The sequence below is a fragment of the Ciconia boyciana genome, chromosome 7 (assembly GCF_034638445.1).
Source record: "Ciconia boyciana chromosome 7, ASM3463844v1, whole genome shotgun sequence".
In the NCBI taxonomy this organism is placed as follows: Eukaryota; Metazoa; Chordata; class Aves; order Ciconiiformes; family Ciconiidae; genus Ciconia; species Ciconia boyciana.
The window spans coordinates 56,151,268-56,175,694 of NC_132940.1; the positions used below are offsets into that span (position 1 = coordinate 56,151,268).

Genomic DNA, 24,427 nt, shown 5'->3' on the forward strand with positions numbered 1-24,427 from the left:
TCATTAGTCCTCAGCAATGAGGTGCAGACGCCTCCGCTTCCAGATCTACTCTTCTTTTTTCAATCTATCAACTCTTCCCAGAAGTCTCCCTCCCACAAAAAAGAGGGAGAGTGTTGGTGCAGGTAACGCTGTGGTCCCTGGGGTCTCATAGGGCTGTGCCTACCAGGGCATTGCAATAACTTGTTATAAACTATGATGCAACTGGTTAAATTAATATCAAATGGCCAGGCAGTGGTACTGGACCCTTGCTTGCATAATTTTCTTTGCACTCCCCTAAGGTCATAGGGCTGACCCAGCCACTGATGACAGAGTCTGGTTTACTGAAGTAAGGCACAGATAGTAGATGGAGCTGAAGAGCCCATCAAGATATGGAAAATCATTTGCATGTGTGTGTATAGTTATTTGCCTTGGACAGCTAGCAATAAGCATGTTCTCATTTTACAGATTGCAAAGATCAAAGGTTGGACTTTGTGCTTCCATTTGGAGCAGCAAAACTGCAGCCATAATTAGGCAGCAGTTCTTCTCTGAATATCTAGCAAAGTGTGGGGGTGGACCTGCCATTTGTGTGGGTAGCTGGATTTCAGAAGGAGTTTTGCATAAAGGCAGTCAGGGCTGAGGTTCACTGAGGAGTAGGAGAAGAGGATAGCATCCTAGAACCACTGTTGTAGTACCGTCCTCAACATGGTGTAATGTTCTTCAGGACACTCCTGGGGTCCCAGTGAGATCAGACTGGCTGGGGAAAAAAGGCAGGTGGAAGTCAGTAAGGGCATGACCGACACTCATGCTGAGGCATTGTTTACCCAAACACATAATGGCATTACCATTTAATCAGTGTTGTAATGCTGGTGAGGTTGTGATACTTACTTTCATCAATACATTGAAGTTGCAAGTGGCATCACCTCACTTTTTGTCTAATTTCTTGTTATAATTGTATAGTAATTCTTGTATAATAATATAATGGCATAATTTCTGGAGGTGTGATGAGGATTCCACATATAAGATTGCCTGATTCCATCCTAAAGACCAATCTGATGAGCTCTTAGCTTTCAGAAAAATGACTATGTGGCATATCCCTGCTGATGAATGGAGTGGTCCACTGGGCTACCCAGACCTTAGGCCACTGCCTTTTTAAAGACCATCACAGACATTCACAATGGGAAGTAAATGGTGAGGAAAGAAATGGGAGCCTCAAACTGTGACTTCTCCCCATGGCTGCAGTGGCATATGGCAGCAACTAAAGCTTCTGCCTTACCTTCAGGAGTGTTTTTGGCACCTGTTTTTGGTAATGCCGCCTGATAGCATTAAGTGCAGTGTGTGTAGGCTGCCCATGAGGTCGAGTGCAGCTGCAGATGAGGCACATCAGACTATGACTACTACCTGAGAATCCCATTGAAATGCTGAGTCCCGGAGGACCTGTGATTGCATGCTCTCTGGCAGAAGAATCCCTAATTCTTGTAAATGAGTAGTGTCTACTCCAGGTCATGTGCTGCATAACTGGAAGAGTCATATGTCCTTTCTTAGGCTGTATCTGTTTTCCTTTCATCCAGTTCCACATCTCAGGGAAACAGTTGAGGCTGTAGAAACTGGACTTAATCATTTAGGCCTGAGTGTCAGATCATGGGCATCCCAGCTCAGTATCTCTCATTTTCAGCTCCTTCATCCTCATGATCTCATCAAGCCCAGTCATCATTGCAGTCTCAACGAGGATAGGTGAGATCCTGAAAGCAACTTTAGTGAATGGACAAATATTCAGCACTATTCTGTACAATGGCAAGAGACACAGTGAACAAATACCTGTTGCATTAATTCCCAAAAGCAGGGCATTAGTCTGGCATGGTAACCTGCAAAAATGCTCCACAAGAGGATGTGGAAGAGAAGAACAAACCTATTGGTCTGAATCTGATGGTCCTGAGCAAACATGAGTGCAAGCCAGACAGAAGGATGACTCTCTGAGCAGGGGCTGTCAGCTGGAGCATCCTGGAAACAGTGGATCTGCTTATATTTGTGTGAGAACTTGAGAGAACTGTTAGAGAGAAAAGACCCTCCCATGAACTCTGAGGATGTTGCTGGACCCGGGCAATGCAGCTACGCAACTAAATGCTCCTGAAAGCCCAACCCATGGAAACTACTGGCAGACGTGGAGATCGCTCAGATAAAACACGAGGGCCATGAAGATTAAGCAGTCCTAGATCAAGAAGAACAAAAGTGTTATCTTTATGGGTGCTGACGTCTGTCAATAATATTAGTCTTAATGATTTCTGGTACTGTATCTGACATAACTCAGTTTTTGATAAGTAGCATGGAGAAGCGTGCCCCGAGGGATTCCTGGATTCATTTAATCATGCAACGTGTGCGGAAGCGTCCTTCCACAAGAAAGGGGATCTGAGCTCAGGCGTTTAAGAGTGCGTAGACTTCCCACTTCCCCGCCTGTAAAACTGTCTGTGATGAGCAAACACCAAGCATGTCAGGTTGGTTGGAATCACATCGGCCCGTCTGAAGGCAAACAAGACTGAATAACTTCTGCATAGTTACGTAAGCGGATGGTGTTGGCTATACACAACAGATGAAGTCAGGTTATGTATTAAGGAACATTGACCCAAAGGACCGTAATCATCCTGTGAAGTACCAGCCAGAAACTCATGTCTGCTCCACGCCTCCAGCGTCTCTCAGACCCTCCCTGCAGGGCTGCTGGGGTCAGGTGGAGCGAGAGTGCACAGCGTACAGAGGTGCAGAGCCTGCTTTGCCGTTAAGAGTGTTTTTCCTTGGAAAGCTGTTCTTTTGTGGGTATGAAGGCTGGGGTTTCCCTAATTTTCATGGATTGTTTTTTCAGAGGTGGCCTTGGTAGCAAGCACATACTTGAACTCTTACCTTTTTTGGTGTTTTGTACATAAAAATGAATCTAGACATGTGTTATGATAGCTGTTATAAACTGCTTGATTTGAGATGTTTGAAGTTTAGTCTGAGTATTGCCTGCCCTGGTTCTAGCAGAGCAACTTGAGAAATCATGACCCTTTTGTATCTTGCTGGGGAAGTTCAATAAGGTTAGAAACTTTTTTGGCAAGTATGTGTTAAGCTGACTTGAATCATCAGAAAGTGTTTTAGAAACCTTCCTGCAAACCTTTCTCTTCCCTTTCAAAACAAAGGCCCTACTGACATAAAAACACTGATAAATATAGCAGCTATTATTTGCAAGCTATTGTAAAATAATACAACATTAGTGTGACATCATGAGACTCTGCAGCCAGATCCTCACCCCCTAAAACACATATGAGAACAGTTGTTCATTGCAGATGGGGAGAGTGACTGGTTCCAGATATGATATCACAGCGTGAAATGCACAACATTGTAAATAGGATTTTCATAGGCACAGATAATAGGGCCCATCTGCTTTCTAAGATAAATTTTGGGAGTTCCTTGCTTTAAGGAAAGAGCTGAAGTATTTTAATGCTACTTGATGTAAGAATTCTAATGCTGATCATAATTAGGTAGTGCATATAAAATGTAGAGAAACCCGCTGCACGGTAAACATGGTAACACTTTGCTCCTCTGTGTGTTTGCTGGAGCTGGGCATCCATGTGCACGTAGCCGCTCTGGCGCCTTCTGGGCCATGGACACAAAACCTGATTTTTCACGCGCATAATGGGCATTTGCACCTGGCTGATTGACAGCTGTCCCAAACTATTCAAGGGGATTCTGCAGAGTAACACAGGATATCCCCTCATCTGCTTTGTGCTGGTGGGTAGATGCTGGTATGGGAATTGTTTGACTTGTTGTCAAGCAGAGCAGCCATCCCTTTTCATTTTTTCCTTTCTCTCCATAGCAGCTTCCTTTACTAACAATGTATTGTTTTTGATGGCTGATTCTGGGAAATAAGGGGAGAAAAAAGGCCATTGAGAGTTTTCCATCAGTGGGTACCAGCACTAATAGAGGCTGATGACAGTGAGTTAGCTCTCATTTTGCCTAAGCATAAACTATCCCCAGGGTTGTTCCCAGTGGGCCGTCTTTGTTTTTGTGCCATTGTCCCGGGTTGTGCCTGCCATGTGGCTAGTGTGCTTGTTAATACTAGTTACATAAGGCACAAAATAAGACATCGCAGCAAAGTATTCAAATAATGCCTAAAGAATATAGAATATATGGTGCTGGTATTTCCAAACTTAAGCAAATAAAAACAATGGAAAACCTTCATAAATCTGCAAATTCTTCTTCAAGGCAGCAAAACTTTCACATGTAATCAGCTTTATTTTCCTATCGTCTGAGTGTTTCCCAGAATACATAAAAAAATTATATGCCGCAGTAAATTTTTAAGGAAGCAATTCCTGTGAGAGGTTCCTATGATTGCTTAACACAGAAGTGCAAACAGATGGAATCTGTTCGTATAACAAATTGGCCAACATTATTTCAAATGCACAAGTGGAGAAAGTTTTAAAGTTTCAGCCCAAAGCAGAAGCTTGTCTGAAGGCAGTTACCTAGTTGTATTTCCGTAAGAATCAAATGCTGTCAGTTTTAACTGCAGTCGCCTGAATCCCAATTCCCAGGACCCTCTTGGGATGGGAACGGCACTGTTGTGGAGTCTGTAAGTCCTTGGTTGGCTCTCCCTTTCTCTTGGATGGACCTGAGCGCAAGCAGCAAAACTAGTTGGTTTACTTTGGAGGGGTGATATGAATTTGTTGCAGGTGAATGGAGCTTTGAGGTGGCAGATTACAAAGCAGAAATAGATAGACCATGGAGTTTCAAATGTATTTAAGATAGTTTGACTTTAAGCGTGTTTAGACAGAATTTAATCCTGTAGACTTTAAATGTTTGTTTTTGGAAAATCCTTTTGATTCTTCTTTGGAAATGTCCTTTATCATGGAGTTACTGCTACTGTCTGTTTACAGGAACAGCCTAAGCAGCCAGAGCCCCATAAGGCTGATACCTGCTGCCGTGCAAGCTCAGCAGGTCAGCTTTTCCTCTTTCCTCCCATCCTCCAAAATAAGCAAAACCAACATTCTGCTTTTCCAAAACAGAGGAAAACAAATTGTTTCTATTTTCTGTTTGTTAGTGAAGTTGCTGGATGCTCAGCAGAAAATGTGTGAAGGGAACAGGAGGGCTTGGATCCTCAGTTCACCCAGTAGCAGCAACAACTAATGATTCAACATCTCTTTGATGACAGACTGCTTAAGCCTATCATGAAACTGCCTTTTGGCTTGAAATTGCTCGGATGCTAAGTTGTCAAGACTTGAAATGTATAATGGAAATTTAGATGTATCTCTCATGTTTCACAGTAGATATATTACCCACAGCTCTCTAATTTAACTGATGTTATATAAAATTAATAAGATTCAGGCATAATCTTTCTCCTTCTTCTCTTTTTTTTAAGGGACCCTTGAGAATAAATCCTAAGAAGTACCATGAAGCCTTTATTCCATCTCCAGTAAGTGTAATTGTATAATGCTTTAAAGTTCATAAGTAAAGGTGCATTAAGATAGGAGTTATGCTGTGCACAAAAGGTCACTCAGAGGTGAATGAGTTGGAATAAATGAACATGATCTGGATTTTCTTTTAAATCAGATATTCCCAAACAAATCCTGCTTTTCCATACCTCGAAGAACTACTTGCTTAGCTTGGGCTGAAATTGGGGATACTTCTGGGTCCCACAGAAGCCAGCTGAAGTCAGGTTTGAGGACCACCAGATAGCGTAATCGGAAACCCTTGGTTTATGGCTGCAGAGGTTTTATAGATTTTCCACTGATTTAAGTTAATCTTCCCTAAACAAATATGCTCTCCATTTTCGATCTGCTGCATGAGCTAATTTGAAAAATCATTCCAGAAATAATATGCGTGATTCCTTTTCATGTGCCCGCTTTTGTGCGAACTGTATCTTGGTTGGCTTGGGATGTGCTTCAGTCACATGGGACTGGCTTGCGCCTCTTCTCTCTTCTTTCCTTATTTTGACAGAAAAGAAGGGCTCTTGCAATTTCAGAGACTTCCAGTAGGGAAGGTGACCTCACAGCTGGCACAGCTAAGGCTTTTTATCTGGAACTGACTTGGTCAAAATGTTACCGGTCAATGAGAGAGAGTTTCATATTGAAACGTTTCGTTGGTGTGGGGGAGAGAAGGCAGAGCCTGCCCTGGGGCAGTGAAACACTGACTCTGTTGTTGCCCCTGCTACCAACAGTGCTATTGTTTTGGGGCTTGGATTGAAAGCCTTGAAATTCGTGGCGTTGTCAGTTCACGTTGTTAATTTGGGATAATGTTTTGGAGCCCACTTTGTTAGAGAAGGCTGGGATTACAGGGGTGGAGGAAGGTCAGGGGTACACAAAGTAGATTAAGGTTAACTAGAGGAAGAAGTACAGAGCAGCTCTCCGGTACATCAGTAGAGCAGCTCTGTGTGCATAAGTGAAAGGAACTGTGATCCTTTCTTTATAGGTGTCCTTGTAGGTGTGGTAAGTGTAAGCTGTTAAACATATTCCCTGAAATTACAAAATGCAAGGTTAAATGAGAAATCAAGCTACTCAGATGAGTTTAATTGGATGTAAAGCTTTACCCCTAATCGCCCCTAATGTCCAGCTGTTGCCTTCTGCAGTCGATGGCTCACTCTTCTGCATGCAGGAATACACACATTAAGGAGTGTTGGCTGAGGTTGTTATCTCAGCTATCTTTCTACTTTTCTGCCCTTTGTGGAGCTGAATACCAGAACCAGCCTTGTCCTTGATAACAAGCAGAATCAACACCTGGATGAAGATGACTCTGGCTGGTGTGGACACAGTCCTCACTTTAAGACAGATGCTTTAGGACACCTGTCCTTCATATAACATTATTTGCCATAATGGAGGGTTTGCATCATTCGTGTTCTGCAGGACTTCCCATCATTGCCAGATGCTGCAAGAGCTGCAGCTGTGAAAAATTACCCTTTCTCTCCTGCTGTTGACTAGGGCACTGTGTACCCCTTTCTCTTCAGCTCTGACTTGGCTATGGCTTCATGGAGTTCAAACGCAACAGCTGTTCACCTTCTAATACCAGAAGTCCCAGGGTGTTTCTTCCTGCAAATGTGCTCTGTCTGCTTGTCTCATTGCATGAAGACTTGAGGGGAAGGCCCAGGGCCTTTCTCTTGAAACCTACTCAGAGAATGGACCTGAGCATTTAATTCTCTGCCTTTCATCTCATATCTTCCCTGCACACAGTAGTGTGGTTTGAAATGACGGCATTGTCAGTGTGAAGAATGCTACTGCTGAGCATGAGTGATGGAGTGACTGTGGCTGTGCTGTGCTTGTGGAAGACACTTCCAGAGCAGATGAAAGCACTGTACATCTCCCTCTTGTCAGAGGGGGATAGAAAGCACTGCCGGTGATAGTCACACGTGGCTGTGGAGCAGTAAAAGCCCCATGCTCCCTGGAGAGGGGGCTGCAGAAGTCTTGAAGCCATTGCAACCAATACAGTATATGCACCCCGGGAGCAGCTGAGACTTTGCAAGTGATTGTGTTCTGTTGTGATTCGGTGCCATTTTAATTGTATTATTACTCAGAAGTGCCAGCTGAGCAGAGTAGGGGACACTGAAGGAAAAAGTGGAACACACAAGTGTTCTTGGAAGTGTGTAAGTTCACCCAACAAGCATGAGCCTGGAGCTCAAGATACAGAAATGCTTCTTTTTGGATCAAACCCAAAACTGACGGCAATTTCCTAATTACGGCTTTGTTGCAGGCATTGAAATTAACTGCTTTAAAATAGGTGTGCATACGCATATATAAGCCTGTGTGTGTGTATATATATATAGGGGTATGTTGTTTCGGATGAGAGCCACTGTCTGCAATTCAAAACAAGACTCTTGCAGAGTATGGAGATGCAGCTTTAACTAGGTGGTGTGACACATGAGGCACCTTTACAGGGGGTGGGGGAAAGGGTCTGCCTTGTGTTTTCTTGGACACAGGAGAGAAGGAAAAAAAGTATAGAACAAACAAATTGTCATGAATGCCAGCCTGTGTCCTGCAGCGCAGAGCAGCTACAGGTACACACACAAAAAAAGCAGGCATTTTCCTTAAAAAGTGACTTTGAACTTTTCTTTTTATGTATGTGGTGGATTTAGGTAAAGAGTTGGGGCAGAAGGGAGAGGGTGGGGAGAAATGAGGAATAAGACCATGTGTAAAAAATCTGGCTTTTTGAGAAGAACAGTTTCCAATTTGAATTATGTTGGTCCAAGAGGCTTTGCAATTTTTCTGCATCTTGTCATGGGAGGCAGCTTCCACACAGCTGTTGAGCTGCTGCTGCTTTTCTTTCTAAGAGTAATTTGGTCTCTTGGAGGACGGCCTTAGTTTCACATCATGGCAGGGTTCTGCCCGTTTTATTGTTTTGGTATCTAAGCAGAGTAAGATATTTATGTGATATTAGGGCTTCATGTTTTCAGGTTATAAAAGAAGTTTTTCTTGGAGACTGAGCACACTGGTAGTTCTGACTGGATTTACTCAAGCATATGAGACTCAGGAGTGTGTATCTGAGAAGTGACTAAAGTTGTGATTAAGATTTTAATTCTTGTGAGGCTGTTTTTTTCATTGAAAGACAATGAAGTACTAATCTAAAGAAACTAATCCTCTTTTTTTGTATCTCAAAACTATGCAAAGATAGCACGCTCTAGAAAAACTATGTTGACTGCTGATGTTGATACTAAATGCTCACATTGTTTGATGCGTTCATGGCACTGTAAACAGACACATGGAATTTTTCATATACTGAAAAATTCCCCATATTATGGGGAAACAGAAATGAAAGCGGCAAGAGCACTGTCAATAATTAGCCAAAAACAAGGACAAAACTGGCAGTCCTTTAAAAACTAAAACCTTTGTGTTGGCATCTTCAGGAAACTTCATCTTTATTCACCCCATGAAGAGAATCTTCCAAACTAAATCTAGGTTAGCTGGATGCCAAACATGTCTGGGGTGGATAAGTGCTTACATAGTGCTTACAATTAATAGAGGCTCTTGTGCAAGCAAGTTAACCCAGACTATTGAGAGGTGTCCTAACATGTCTGTTACAGTAAAAGGTCTTCTGGCTTGCAGTTGGCATCTGTAGTCATCATTTTTTGGAATGTCTTCTAACATCAGTTGTGCCAAATGGGGACTATATGGTGTTAACTCATTTAAAAAAAAAGACTGCATCCCCAGCCACGCTACAGGCCACCTTCACAGACTGACCTGCTGATCCCGGAGCTGCGTGTCCCTGCTTTCCCATCTCACCAGGAGAGCAGCAGGCAGCTCTGCACGGGGCACTTTGCAGAGACTGTCTTGTAAACATGTTCTGAACAATAGCTTTGAGTGCTTGAGTTGGGAACTTAATGTGTGAAGAGCTGTGACTGCAGAAAACTCTCTGCCCATTCCCAAGAGTAACTGTAGAGGAACTGAGCAGAGCTTGCAGACAATACATCTTGAGGGCTTGGCTGTGTCTTGGAATAAATAGTGTGGAACTACTGTGCTGGCACATACATACAAAGGGGCTTATTTGCTGAAAGATATTGCATGTTGAAGGGCATATGGTGAATGCATTTCATTTCTGTGCGCAACTGCAGGATGTTTGTCTCAGCAGGGTGTGTGTCTTTTTTGATGACTGTTTTAAACCTCATAATAACTTTAGTTTAATATGTTTTGGTCTGGCATTTATTTTTCTTCCTCTTTGATTAGGATGGGACTCGTGATATCTTTATTGACGGAGTGGTTGCTCGCAACAGAGCCCTGAATGGTGACATCGTGGTAGTGAAACTGCTTCCCAAGGAGCAATGGAAGGTCAGTTCAGTATATTTTTCTGTGATTTGACAGAAAGAGCTTATTACTGTTTTCTTCACTAAACTTAGGGCCTGAGACAGAGAATAGAGAGTTTCCTACAAATCACATTAGCTAAATTGTGGTTTATGCTGCTGTAGATTAGAACACTTTATCCATTACAGCGTTTGGAAGAAGTGATACCTAAAGTGTTGAAACCTCACTCTTTGCATGGAATGGCCTTCTTAATCACTGTGTGGAGAAGTCTGATGACAAGGCTGGTTCAAAGTACGGTTGTCAGAGGTGACTTTTGATATCTTGTTATTTAGCTGTCTTCATGCTGTGGCATTGGAAAGCTCTGTGTAGGTGTTTGCAATTGCTCATGTATTTGACAAGTGCTGTTCACAAAGCTTTAGTAATGATTAACTCTCTCTAATTTATGGGTCCTCAGTCCATGGAAAGCTTATCTTGTCATAGCTCCAGATTTTGTGGTAATACCCTTCTTTACATGAATGAAGAATGTGTGAAATGATTGGAGCAATGCAAATGTGGGACAATCCATTTTTCGTTTTCATGTCTGGGAATTTCACTAAGATCACTCTCTCTGGGTTTTTTTTCTTTCACTGATCAAACTCAAAGTCCTTTCAAACATCTGGATAATTTTATTTTGTTTGCAGGTTTATCTTTTAACACCGCTATGCAAGTAAAGTTCTACTCCTTTTCTCTAGTTGCAGGGAGATGTAACCTACAGTTAGCAATTTTAACATGGGTTTTCACACATAAGCATGACAGAACTGCCACAAATTGTTTTCCAAACATGGTTTTTGAACTCTTCTTGAGAATGTAAAGACTACTGTATATCTTTTGGACAAAAGTAATAGTGAGGGCGATTCCAGCTGGGTGGGGACTGGTCTGAACTACTTTGGCCTGGTGCTTTTTACTCATTCTAGCTGCCTTCTCTGCCCGTCTTTGTTTGAGGTCATGTGTTTTTAGGCTTGCAAGTGCAAGGTCTTCAGTCTGGTCATTTGTTGAACTTTCTACCTTCTCTGTTTAAATCTAATAGCAATGGAAATGATGGTTTGAAACATATTGGAACTTGTCTCTTCCTTTTAAGTGTGCATAAAATGAGTAAATGACCTGTATTGACACATGTAAATGCAGAACTACCTTATGCAAAAGGCAATCATAAGTGGGATCTAAGATATTACAGGTATATCCATATACAAATATGGGAAAGAGTTCTGCTGCTATGTAACCTCTGAAAACCAATTTTGAGGGTCAAAGCAAAATTTTTTTGATAGCTATTCAAGAGTCCAAATCAGAGTTCACTAAAGCTGTGATGATTACTCTATGTTTGGATCACCAAATCCATATACATAAATTATCTTTTGTATTAGACCGTTTCATATAGTTGGAAAATGGAGTAGTTTGGGTGCTTAGATACTTTGCCAGAACCTGCCAGCACAAGGGCTTCTTTGTAGGCTTGATAGAGGTTGCCTGAGCTGGAAGCTTTGTCTGCAGTTTTCCATTTATATCTGTCTCTAAACAAAGATAACGCCTCTTTCTCTCTCTCTCTCTTATATCCTCATACCTTCATATGTTCAACAGTAATGTTCTTTTATGAATACTAGAGGAAGGGTTCAGAATATTCTCCCCGTCCTGGGCAAATGCTGGAATAAATAGAACTGGTGGAGAAGTGGTGTTTGACTGCAAGGAGGCAATTCAGAAGACTTCAGTGTTTTGTAGTATGATTATGATTCTTCCGTGGTGAATTTAACCTTGCCAAATGAAGTAGCTGGAACATGCCAGTCATGTTTTTCAGCCACACAGGTGCTGCCCTATGCAGTCTCATTTTTTGTTTCTTGCCATCAGCAACTTAATCGGCGATGACATCCCTTTTCCCCTGCTCACTGAATCTCTTGCTATGTGCTCATGTTTGTATTAGTTCTTTGGGAAAGGTGCCACTAAGTTGCACTGAAAGATACTGCATTCTGCCAAGTAATTCATACTGATTAATGATTAACTGTCACAACCTATTTTAGGTTTTTCCATTTGTTTAGTCTCATGCTGCTGCAAAGCTGCCACATAGGTGTCTTGAGGGTTTTCTCCTTCTTGTTGGGCCTTTGGAACAAGCTGAACAGCTTCAATTATTTCCTTGAAAAATGTAAATCAGATGTATGGTATAACTGATGCTCTCAGAGGAGACTTTACAGGCTCTGTACATATTGGTTTGTTAGGATTGAGATGTGCGTGCTGATCATTTTTATGGTTCGCTATTCCCAACCCATTAGTCTGTGCTCCACTGAGAACTGAGCTGGGTTTTTGGCTGGTAAACCAGTGTCTTGCACAAGATAAGGTTGCTGTTACAGCAGCATGGTGGGTCTGTGCCTTCTGAGTTTCAAGAACCCTGGATGGCCTCTGAGTGCTCTGGGAGAAGATCTTCCTGTTGCTAGTGCAGGTGATTCCTGCCATGGACCTCTTTGTGCAAAGTCACAGTGTAATGCTGCATCCCACTAATGGCAGGACTTGACTTAGCTGGAACCTCGGTTCAATGTATGTATGTAAATGGGAGAAAGGGGGAAAACCTGTGACTCATAAAACTATGGGCTTGAAGAGTTGAGAAAGTTAGGAGCTGCCCTTACCCAATGAGTCACTCTTTGCAGGTCAAGTGCCTGTGAGAGAAAAAACGCCGGCTTGAGAACAGTTTCTCCAGGGATATACTGTGTTCTGCTGAGCCTGTAATGCTGACACCTTACACACAGGTATAAATGCCACAGTGAAATGTAGGGGAATGGTGAAATACTCTAGATGCGTGGTTATACTTTATGTAATACCTTCTTGAGAGGGACAGCAATATTTTCTTCCTCCAGCCCTCCACTTCCTGGCTCAGTGGTGGGAAATTTATCAGGCTTGAATTTCTCAACATCATGTCCTTCCCAGCATGTGCATCAAGTGCTTGGATGAGCTACCGTGGTCCTCCCTGTGCTTATTCTGTCTCGTCTTAAAGCTCTGTTTGTTCCTACATCCTCTGGGAGAGTTGCTTGCTGTTCAGTGATGATCAGTTTGTCAGTTCATATTTCTGTGCTTACTATTAGTTCTGATCAAGAGCCAACAATTTCATTGTGGCACCACCGGCTTGAGGGAGAGACATTTTGTCCCTGAAATTTGTTATCTTGCGCTCCTGAAGAAGGTGGCCATCGGCTTCCTGCCAGGGTCGAGTGGCATGCGTTGCGGTGACTGCATTTGGAGGCTGTATTTCAGAAGTTCCTCTCCTGTCCTCTTGTGTTACATCTTGGGAATATTGAGGTGCTATGGTAACTTTCAAATATTTAGCTTTTGCAAAGTAAGGTATTTGACTTAGACTGTTTTTCCAGGTACTTAACCTACTCTTAGCAAATGAAGTCAGAGTATCATTGCAGTTAGCTAGACAGTCCCCTTCTTACTTCAAGCTGTAGGGCTTCCCTGAATCTGTGCCTTTATCTTCTGGAAGAACATCACAATAAAAGATAGCCAGTGACAGAGGATTTACCTCAGTCCTTGTCAATTATTCTGATAAAGAAGAAAAATGGTGCTTTATTTCTTGACTGATTTTTACTACTTTAACTTCCACCCCTGGTTCTTATATTTTATGGAGTTGTGCTTACATCAGTTTCAGGAGCTTCAATTATACAGTGGCATAATTACTGGAAGGCAAAAAACTGTCGATATGATGATTACAGCAATATTTCTCAGGCTCATCAAGGAGGGAAGCAGCATGTCAGTATAAAGGGTAAACCTAACCCATCTTTCCTTACAGCCTCTTTTTGCTCTTTTACCGTCTGCTTAATTGCCAGACAGAATTTGTTTAATTTCAGATATCTGTTTTGGTTTTTCTTGCAAGATGTAATTTCTTTGGTGGAAGGAAATAGCATAATAAGTCATTTGATATCACTTGGGGCTTGGATTCCTGGCCCAATCTCTTGTGCTTTTAGCGTAGTAGTTTATAATGTGGAATGTTTTTCATGACAACCGTCTCACGCATTGCATGCTATGGCTGAAATTTTAGAGTCTTAGTCTGAAAATAGACGAGGACTTTTTGCTGCTCAAAACTGCTTGAAAGGAATTTTGGGGTCCAACCCGCTATTGCTTGCTACAATATGCAGGAGAGATCTCCAGTTCTGCATCTGCTTGCAGCAGTGGTATATTAAAACAATAACAACGTATACTATATATGTACATAAAATAATGACAGATTAACCTGCCAGTTTCTCAGAAATCGGTGCCTGCAAGTGGTATCTTTTGTTATTGTTGTTGTTTCATGAATCGTTTCCTCCTCAGCTTAAAGTGCTCCTTTGCACTATTTTTCAGTTGGTTCTTTTGATCTTGTCAGAAGGTCTCCAAGGCCAAGGATGTAGAACTGTTCATTTACGTACAGTGTGTGTTGCTGGATAATAGGATAATGGGTCCAGCATATTAGTCATGAAGTATCCGAAAGTGATAGAAATAGTAATTCTTTATAGCTCATGAAAGCACATGTTCTGTTCAACACTGAGGTGTCAGATACAATACAGTGCAGCAGGAGATCTTAGACCTGCCTCTTCTAAAGCCATACATCAGAGATAAATATTTAAACACTTTCTGTACAGAAGACATAAACTACAATTCACTTTTCCCAGCTGTGGCTGTTGTTGGCATAATTACGAACAAAGGCAGAGAAGGAACAATTTGATTCAAGCAGACATCGCAAATATCACCATGTATAGTTTGAACAGAGCTACGTATCCTGGCAAGTCCCTGCCTCCAACTGTGGATGAAAACCTATGAACCATTAGTTGTCCAGAGGGGATGCTAGCTTTGGATTTGCCCTGGTGAATAATGATTCATTTCAACCAAATTCTTCTGAGAGTCAGTTTCTTCTCAAAATCTCCCAGCTAATGTAAGGATAACAGTAACTCAGGAGGAGATGGGGTTCTTAGAGGGTTATCACAGCAATACTGTTTGAGTCTAACAATCAAGAATGTTGTTTGGAAACATTACATCCATAATAATAAAAAAAAGTTCTGGAGAAGTCATTATTGAAATAGTAAGTGTTCTGGCACGCTAAAAATGTTCAAGTGTAATTCATGACATCCAGGAGTAGAGTGGGAAGCCTAAGAGGCCAGCTAGGAAGATGTCCAGAAAAGCAGAGCTCTAGCAAATCTGCAAGGTTGATGGATGGTGTAGGGAGGAAGGGTAGTTGGGGTTTTTTATTTGTTTTGCTGTAGGCTTTACAGTGAAGGCTGTAAGTTGATGGTCGCACACAAGTGCATGCGTACCCCTCCCCATCTCAGAAAATCCCCAAACCACAAATTGGTGGAATCTGGAGAAGCTTCATTACATGCTTACTTTCTGACTGTGCCATTCTCTGGATGGCCACATGTTGTTCCACACTGCTGGACCTGATGGACCTTCGCTGTGAGCTGGCATGGCTCTTTCCAGGCTTTGCTTAGCTCCAAACTGGCTGGGTATGGAATAGCAATACAGGAGATTGACAGCAAAAAAGCTGAGAAAATAGGAAGTGTTTCTCACCAAGGCATATGTGGCAGTAAATTTGCTCTTCTTGCAGATGTTGTTTTCACATTTTGTTAATCAAATATCACTTGAAGTGAATCAACCGACGTCTTAACACAGTGAGTTTTAATAGCAAGACCTGGCATGCTTTTTATGGTATATAATGATAAAATTACTATAATGATCTGGGCTGTGTGAAATTGCCGTGACCGAGTGCTGCGTTCAGCCCTTGCCTCCCCCGGATGTGTAAAACAAGGAGGTAGAAATACCAGTGTTTTGGATGTTGCAAGCAACCTTACCTTCCTGAGAAGGAACTTTCCTGTCAATACCTGCCTCTGTGTCTCTGATGGGAAAGCCAAAACCAGGATCCCAAATAATAAAATCACAAGAAAGGTACAGAGTTTTTGAACAATCTAATGTCCTTTTTATTCTTCCTCCTTCTGTGCTGGGTAAGAGTGATATTAAAAGGCAAATTGTTTTGTTAGGTAGGAAGGCAAACTTCTTTTTATTGACTGCCTGCATCCTGTCCTACCCGTGCAGAATTACATTGCAGATGTGGTTTGGCTGCACAGATGCAGAATAAGATAAAAATGTTACCCTTAGGTGAACAGTCAAGCATTAAATAATCATTCATCTCGGATGTGGTCAGTTGTTATATCCCTAGTGGAATAATGGCAGATAAGTCCCTTGTGATGGGGGTGACTTCAGGCTGTGTGAGATACCACTAAATTTCAGTGCGTGTTGCTAGAAGAGCTTCAGCTTGAATGGAAGGAAGCGCTCTTGGGGGCATCTGATCTTACTTTACAATAGGAGTCAAGCCAACATTTAATACCTGATCTCTGTTCCTGCTCACTTTTTTCCTTGGTCACATGAATATAATCTAGTACAGCAAATTGTTTCCTTTAACAACTAACTTTTCTTCAAGTGATTGTTCTCTACTCTTCCAAGTCTTCTGTAAATATGCACACATCACAGTAGATTATCTTTAATCCAATCTCTTATATAACCACTATCATTTTGGACTTTTCTTAGTTCTTGGTTCCTGTGGAATTAGTATTTCTTAGAACTGTTTGGGTTATGCCAGTTTGGACACTTATTTGATGATATCACATGAGTATTTGGAGCCCACACCTTATAAGAGAGAGTCAGGATACCTGTTGTTGTGATGGGATTGGTTTTTGGAATGTCATGCACATTAAACTCACTTAACTTTTTATAAACGCTTTCTTGAAAGACTGTCCAGATTTTCAATAGTCTGGGTTTCTTTCAGATCCATGTAATTAGGAATGTTTAAATAAAGTGTACTGATGATAAAAGTCCCATCTGGCCTAAAATTTGTACAGTGAATGTTATACTCTGTTTTTTTAAGGAGATCATACCCCTAATTTAGCTTGATAGCTGGAGAAACGAAGAGCTACTATGACACTAAAAAGCTGTTAATCTTTACAGTCCCTAGGCAAGGTGGTTTTGGATCATATCCTAAGTTCTGAAGAAACGGAAAAGTACTACATATCTATTTGCATGTTTGTTCTTGTCATCGGCTGGCAGAGAAACAACAATTGGCTGCAGTATTTACATGTGGTCAAAGCTACTAAGGTTGGCTTATTAACTCTTTTCGCTTATTTCCTTAATTCATGTTTATTTTTCTTAAAGCGGTAAATCAGAGCGACAAGGAATCTAAAATAGAGGTGATTTATGTAAATAAAGAATTGCAGCAGCTGGAGGAGTGACAGGGATTTTTCTACAGCAGGTTCTTTAGGGCAAGATGTGGGACCTCATTTATAACCACGTGGTTCTTGGAGATAAGGAAGATATTTGTCATCAGGGAAGGGATGCCTTAAATTTGTTGTCGGCACAAGGTAATTTGTAACTATCTAAGATAAAGGTGTCTGAAGTCTAATAGTTAGGTTTTGAATCAGCGTGCCGCTAACTTCAAAGGGCTGGGATGGTTGTGCCTTCTCCCAAACGCTGTTCCTGTGTCTTCCTCCAGATGAGGCAAAGTGTAGCCAGGTTGAGATCTCCTGGCCTCTCACTCCCTGCTGTCCTAGCTTTGGAACATTATTTGCTATGAGGGGATTCCCTTCTCCTCGGATTTCTGAAGCTAATGTCCTAACTGCTAGGCACATCACAAGAACTGGGAATGAGTCTATTTTTGGTGCACTGTCACACAGTGGAAGGTGGCCAGTGATTTATATGCATCAATCGCAGTTTTCTTAACACTGCTGACATAGGAAGTCTTACTTGCTTGCGACTTGCTATTATCCTTCACCCAATTAACATACAAGTCAATGCCCAGGAACCTGTAACTGTGGCAGCATCTCTTTCTACAACATCTTGAAGAATTGCAAGTGATGCTTTCAATCAAGTTTCTTGTTTAAGAGGTGCCACTCAAAACACTGAAAGATAAATTAAAATTCCTCCTGATTATCTTTTCCAACAAATTCCTCACTGCTTCAGTAGTTGTGTACTTGACATCATTTCTCAGGATGTTCTCACTGATAAGACAACTGATGTGGGTTTTTGAAGGTCCCAGACTCTGCACTTTCCAGTTTTTGTCCCAACCTTAACTACCTGGAGGCTTTTAAAAAAGTGTTGGTAATGACTATAGGAAAATACTGCAGGACAGACTGCTGATCTACTAACTCTGCTGAAAAAGGCAGTCACTTTTATATGTTTCCTTGATTTCTCACTGTTTCTATTGGTTTATTTTTTTTTCTGTGTTCTGTCACATTAGGCAATAACTGTTTCATGAAAGTAGGTCTGTCTATGTGTCTTATGAGTCTTTTAGGTTTCCAGTATGCTAATGATTCATCCATCTTCAGCTGTATCATCTCCTGGGGCTGAAGCATTTCTTTGTTTTTAGCTTTGTCTAAATTATTTTAAAATAGAGAGCAGTGCCAAAACACATACTTTTAATTGAGCAGCCTTGGAAGTGTGAAAATGAAGACTTGGCATGATCTAATTAGCACTTGTGTATTTTGGTTGCAAAAAGTGACTGGCGAAGAATTCCCCAGACATCATTCTCTGTTCTGTCTGAAAAAAGTCCTGCATAAAGGTGTATATCCTGCTTAGTTCTTGTTGGTGCTTGGAAGTCCTGACTATAATGCTTTTGCTAATTAGCTAGCTGCCAGGACATCCTTCTGTTCTTGTTCTCCTTGCTTTTTGCTTGTTTGTTGGAATGACCGTTGGCCGCTTTTATTTGTAAGCTCTATAGAAATTGGCATCTCTTTTCCTGTAGTCTCTAAATCCTGTGTGGCATCGTGTTTGCCAGGTTGCTGCTGCCTGGGGAAAGTCCCAAGGAGTGGGAAGGTTATCTCAGCAGCTTCTCTTTCTTCCTGACCTAATGACTGTTCAGGGGAGCGGGGTGGGGAGTTCTGGTAAAAGCCTTTAGTACAGTAGCTGTGTAACCCACCTCTATGCCCTCCTTGATTTTTTTTCCTGTAAAGTGAATTTCCTCCAGGGTTTTACCATCCCTTTTGATGTCAGATTGCCTGACTTTTTTATTTTCTGTGCAGACTAGGTCTGGAGCTGTAGCCCCTTATAGTAACTACAACTGCTCTGATGGTCTGGCTTAGGTTTGGACTTGTAGCTCTTCTCCCTTCGGCCTGAGGATGAGAGCTTGTCCAGTGACAAGCATCCTCTCTAGAGGGTCCCATCCACAAATCTGGGCAGAGCCCTGCTGTGTCCGACGATGCTGTGGGACCCATGTCCTGCACAGCCTGATTGCCTTGGGAACGGCTCACTGCCCATTTCAGCCCAGTCTCTTTCTAACCAAGTACCCTGACTTTTAGGCTCATGCTCTTGACAAAGCAGCCTGGCAACTTTGGAGCTTTGCGAATGCCTTTCTGCATGTGTCTCACAGTTGTCCCTTAAATGTCTAATTGGCTTGCTGGCGTTAGAGAGGAGCGTATGGCCTCCCTGCTAATTTCTTTCAGTATCTCTGTATTAGAGCAGTACCCAGAGGGAACGTACCAGCGATCCTCTCTGGTGACTGCGCCCGGCTGCATCACCCAGCGGGAGTAGAGTCGCTGCCTCTCGTACTGAAGAGCTGCACAGCATCACCACCACTGCTGCCCCTGGGTGAGAATAAATGGCTCGTCTGGCTCTAGTTTATTTATCTAGCTGAGCAGGGAGTCTAATGCCATGGGTGAGTGCTGTGTTGGCAAGCCATCTGGTGCTTGAGCTCCCCTCTTCAGGTCTGTGTTGTACCATGTAGACATACCCAAGGTTAATGGGTAGCCATTAGTTTAATCTGATTTAGTTCGGTAGCTGTGCTTCATGCATAGTCAGAGCAGTGTTTTGACAGCATGGCATTACTTTATCTACTCTTCCTGTTTTTTTCCCCCATATTCTTGAAGCTTTCTCTAAAATGGTTTATTCTTTTTTCTTCTCTGCACAGTTGTTGAACTGTGGATGTAATATGTTTATCAGCTCAGATTCGCATCTTGGAAACTTAATTTACCTTTTTGTGTAACGCTTTATCACTAATGCATGGTAACGTTTCCTGGCAGGATATGCATTGTTAAAATTTGTTTGTAGGGAAAAAAAAAAAAGCATAGAAGCGGATGGCTCCCCTCTTGTAAGGTTCAAAAGTTTGTAAAGGAAAAAAAGGAAAATGTTCTTCATGGTACCTGACATCATTTTAGTCCCACCATCCTACTTTCCCATGGGGTGACTCCTATCAGTGGCTAAGATATAACGGAGCCCAAAGACTAGGTGTGGTGGCAGCCGTCACTGTCAAATAAAGGAAAGGCTGGGAGGGGAAGGCTGGCCTTGTCAGGGCAGTGTCTCCATCTATAGAGTAATTTCCTATGAGCTGACTGAGACCTTGGGCAGACTTTTGCTAACAAAACTACTACCACATGTCAAAATTGATTTTTTTTTTTTTTCTCCATTGTCTTTTTGTCTCTGAAGGAGTCAGCATTATCCAGTGGTCAGTTATTCAGCTGTCCGCCCTCCTGCACCAGCAAAGCCACTTAAGCAAGTTAACAACACTGGTTTCTTGGGGATGAGTGGCACATCAGTGCAGCAGCCAACTTCAGTGATGTGGGGATGGTCCTGGGGCCTGAGGCTTGTCTTTGAGCAATTAGTTCCTAGGATCATAAATAAACTTAGACTGTGCTTCAGAGCTCCAGTTCCCCAGGAACTGATTTCTGTTAAGTGCTTTGTGAATGAAAGAAAAAAATTTTTAAAAAATCTGCAGTTAAACTAATCTCCTCTAACAATGTATAATGCATTCTGAGGACCAGTGCTTGAGGGAAGGGCACTGTACAAAATGACAGACAACAAAATATACATAACTCTTTGTGCAGGGCTTTTGTGGTATTAGGAAACAGAGCTCCCAACACTTGCCTATCACCCTCTCTGATTAAACATTGTGGTTTCACCAGCTAAGGATCGTTTACTTTAGAAAGCACTAAGTATTTGTTAAATACTCTTCCTTCGGATATTTCACTCCCAGATCCTTTTGTCTTCATCGACTTGCCTCAACACCTCTGCTGCTCAGCAGGCTGGGCATGGTCTCTCCTACCCCTCTCGTGGCCTGAATGCCATGCCCTGCACCTTGCCTCAGCCTTAACTTCATATGTAAAAGTAGCTGGTTGCACAGGTTGATCCATGTCACCTGGGTGAGGTGAGGGAACAGGATGAGAGGAAATACTTGCTTCTAATCAGCTGCTCTGTGCCCTCGTGTCTATTAAAGAAAATCTCTTCCCCTTTGCAGATGTGAGGAGGTGTATAGCATGGTTCCTATGTCCTGGCTAGCAAGAAACCCAAGGAAATGCTCTTTGTTTAAACTGGGTCGACCATTTTTGTGTAGTGTTTTTCCAGCTGAGTGCATGGCTGGGTGTGCTATACATTATAGGATTATGATATAAAAAAGTGATGAAAACGTGAACACCGAATTTTAAATTTGCCACAGGTGCTGCTTTATTAGTTGCTGCCATCTTTTAAAGTTTTTCAAGTCTCTATTTTCCAGGGTTAGTCAGAACAGCATCAGGATAAATATCTTCCTGCCTGCATTGCATCCCCTCAGCTCTGAAATGAAAAATAATGCGGGCTTGGCAAAACCTCTGCTCTTTCCCAAGATATACTGGGGGAAGCTTGCTTTATTTTTTTACCAGCTATACGTAACGTTTTCTGCACAATAAAAATAAAAAGCCCCCCCCCCCGCATTAGTTATCTTTGATACATGGTTGTGAAAAAATTTTACCCAAAACCTGTGAGATTTTTCCAGCACAGTCTTCCTAATAGTCTCACTGTGCAGAGGTAAATACAGAATAAATGAGTGAGTTTAGAACAGAAAAGCCCAGTTCATGTGTCTTTGATAAATGACAGGGAATACAGACAGACAAGGATGATTTTTTAAAATTTTCACTGAAGAAGGTTTAAATTGTGCCTTAATACATTACACATTTCAGGATATCTATACTTGTGTAAACACTATAGTTAAAGTTGAGGCTAGTCAACCTTTCTTTGTTACAAGCTTAGAGAATTGAGTGTAAGTCTACAGTGAAACTTGTTCTGGGCAGAAAACTGACTTTAGAGGTTTGTTTTGAAGTCGGTGTTTTATGGACAAAATGTGGTAAGTCTATTCAGTGATTCTTCTCAAATTAAAGTAAAACGCTGTGTGTTGAAATGGTTTCATTTCATGTTGTTGTACCTGTGGAAGGACTTATCTGAAGAATTTTCTCTTAGGATGAAGCTTTGCAGCTGATGACTCCAGGATGAAAACGTGACATGTGTGCTTCCACTTGTCTACGAGCGGAATAAAAAAAGGAAAGACCCAGAGTCTTTAGGATGTGTTTAAACTTTTGGGGGTTGCTTTGGAAAAGCTAATATTCATTAGAAGTGAATACCTTTAGAGTCTAGTGAATCGTACAAGTGCATGTGACAGTTTTGATATGATAGACGAGCATGTTAGGCCAGCGATGGGGAAACTTCATCTTAAGCGGTTGTTGGCATGTTAGACAGGAATGAGCCGCTCCCTGTGGAGGTCAAGAGTACATTGGTATTTGTGTGGCAATTTTTGACTGTTCGAAAGGAACAAGAGCGGTTTAAATTCCCAAGTAATGCATAGTTACATGAATTGTAGCTTGCAAGGCTTCGAGCTAATATGCTGGAGTAACTTATACTTCTAAAAGTTTTGTGTTTTATAATTAAAGAAAAATAAGACAGACTGCTTTTTGTATTGGGGGGCCGTAGCATGCTTGTTTCACTGTACCTCTCTTGCACTATCCATATGTTTTATATGACTTGCTGCGAAATATTTATACAGGTGAGAATTGTGTCTATAGTGAGACTGATTTGTGTATTAATTTCCCTTGACCCCTAATTTCAAGGCACCATAGCAACTTTCTGTTTTTCTTTTAGATCAGGTCTCGGTGCTTTTAGAGCTTGCTGATCCTGGCTCATTGTTTTATATCATTGCCAGTTTCAAAGCTATTAAATGTTTCAGTTGCATCTTTCAATTACAAATTCATAGCTTTCTTCAGTGTCATTTGAAGTGGAATTTGGTGGGAGCAGCTCATAAAGTCACGGTGAGAGGATAAAATAAGAGCATACAGTTGAATGGTGTGAGGAGTGAAACTGGTTTTCATCCATTTTTTGAAGTATTGGCTTTATTTTTAACTAGCCTAGAGTAGGGGTTTGATAAATTGGGGGTGTATGGACTGTGCTGGGCACAGAAAGCAATTATGAAAACTTTGCTGGGCAAAGAAATTATGAAAACAATTCATATTGTAGAGCTTGGGTAGAACATTTTAATTGTACTCGTAGGACTGTGCGTAATGCAGTAAAATAACTTCTGGGAGGTTTTAAGACAACTTTACAATGTGGTCAGATTAGAAAGAAAATTATTAGTTAAGAATTGAATAATTTGCTTTGTTTAATTATGGTGGAGTCCTATTAAGATTTTACAAGGAAGCAGGTTTGATCATGTACTTGGTTTGAAGTCAAGTTTGCATTGCAGATAGCCTTTGTTCTTCAGAAGCCTTTCTCAGTTGGTTTGAATGTGCTCCTTAGGGGAAGGATGCCTTTGGTGGAGGTGACTGGCCGTGCCTGCTCATGGCTGGCAGCACAGGTGCATTGTTATGGAGTGGGAACCAGTCCCTCCCTGGAGCTGGAAGACATGGTGTGAACTGGTAGGCTATCGATAACCTTTTGTATGTTTAACAAGACAATTCCTTCCGTTTAATTGTTTCACTGTGAACAAACGCTTATCACCAGATGTTTTTGGACTTGTACCCCTTTTAATTTGTTTTGGATCAGGGACTGTAAAAGCCATTTAATCATCTGCAACATGCAGAAAAAGCTTTAATTTCAGAAAAGGGCAGTGAAGGGGTTTCTGGGGGGTGCTGCCCCAGCAGAGTGCCTGTGGAGCTGCTGATGCCACCGAGCAGTGCGTGTGTGCAGGGGGGTGTTGCAGGGTATGGAGCAAGTATTCCCCACATTGTTATAATTGCTTAAGCAAGAACTGCAGTTACTCCCAGTGCCTAATGTGCAGCCTCCTGGTGTCATTTGACTTCTCCCAGTGCTGTATAATTGGGGGGCTAGGGGTTATAAAGTACTTTATTCAGTAGTCTGTGGGTGAGAATGGGTAGACTGAGGTGGGAGAGTGTGTGCACGCTTCAACGCTTCACATGGGCAATCTCTACCCTTATGTTACCTCCTTCACTTTCTTTCTATGCATCCTTCATCCGCCAGTGCCAGGGCCCAGCATAGCCAAACTGTGGAGGTGGAAGTGGTGACTTTGGGTCCCAAATGGAGACATGGTATTTGAGTTTGGATCCCCAGCAGCCCGAGAACAAACTGCTGTGTGAAGTGGTTTCTTCTTCTGATAATGGTGTTATGGCATAGGCGTAGCATGGCATGTGGTAAAACAGTAAATTAGCTTGAAGGGTGAACAGACATTTCAAAACAAGGCAGAGAATTTAAGGAGGTATTAAGCAAAAAGGAAGTGGATGACAATGTTTTATTTGAGAGGGCATTAACTTGCTATTCAGTCCTCAGCTCTCGAGACAACGTAGATGCTTTGGGTACTAATAGTCTTTGATGTGGTAGCTGTCATCTATGGGTAGAATGGGAGTAGGCAAGTGGGAAGTTTGCCACGTCAAAGTCAACAAATACACTGGTTTTGCTGGAGAGAAAGCAAATGGAAGGGGTTTCCTAAAGCT

At 41.9% G+C, this 24,427-nt stretch overlaps 1 protein-coding gene across 3 annotated transcripts in view; it reads left to right on the top strand.

Moving 5' to 3' along the window:
• Window positions 1-24,427, top strand: part of DIS3L2 (DIS3 like 3'-5' exoribonuclease 2) — a 195,849-nt gene that overhangs the window by 19,914 nt on the left and 151,508 nt on the right. For all 3 annotated transcript variants that reach the window (XM_072868187.1, XM_072868189.1, XM_072868188.1), the window contains 2 exons: window positions 5,360-5,413; window positions 9,648-9,749. In XM_072868187.1, coding sequence (XP_072724288.1) covers window positions 5,360-5,413; window positions 9,648-9,749 — 156 coding nt within the window. The remainder of the gene's footprint in view (window positions 1-5,359; window positions 5,414-9,647; window positions 9,750-24,427) is intronic.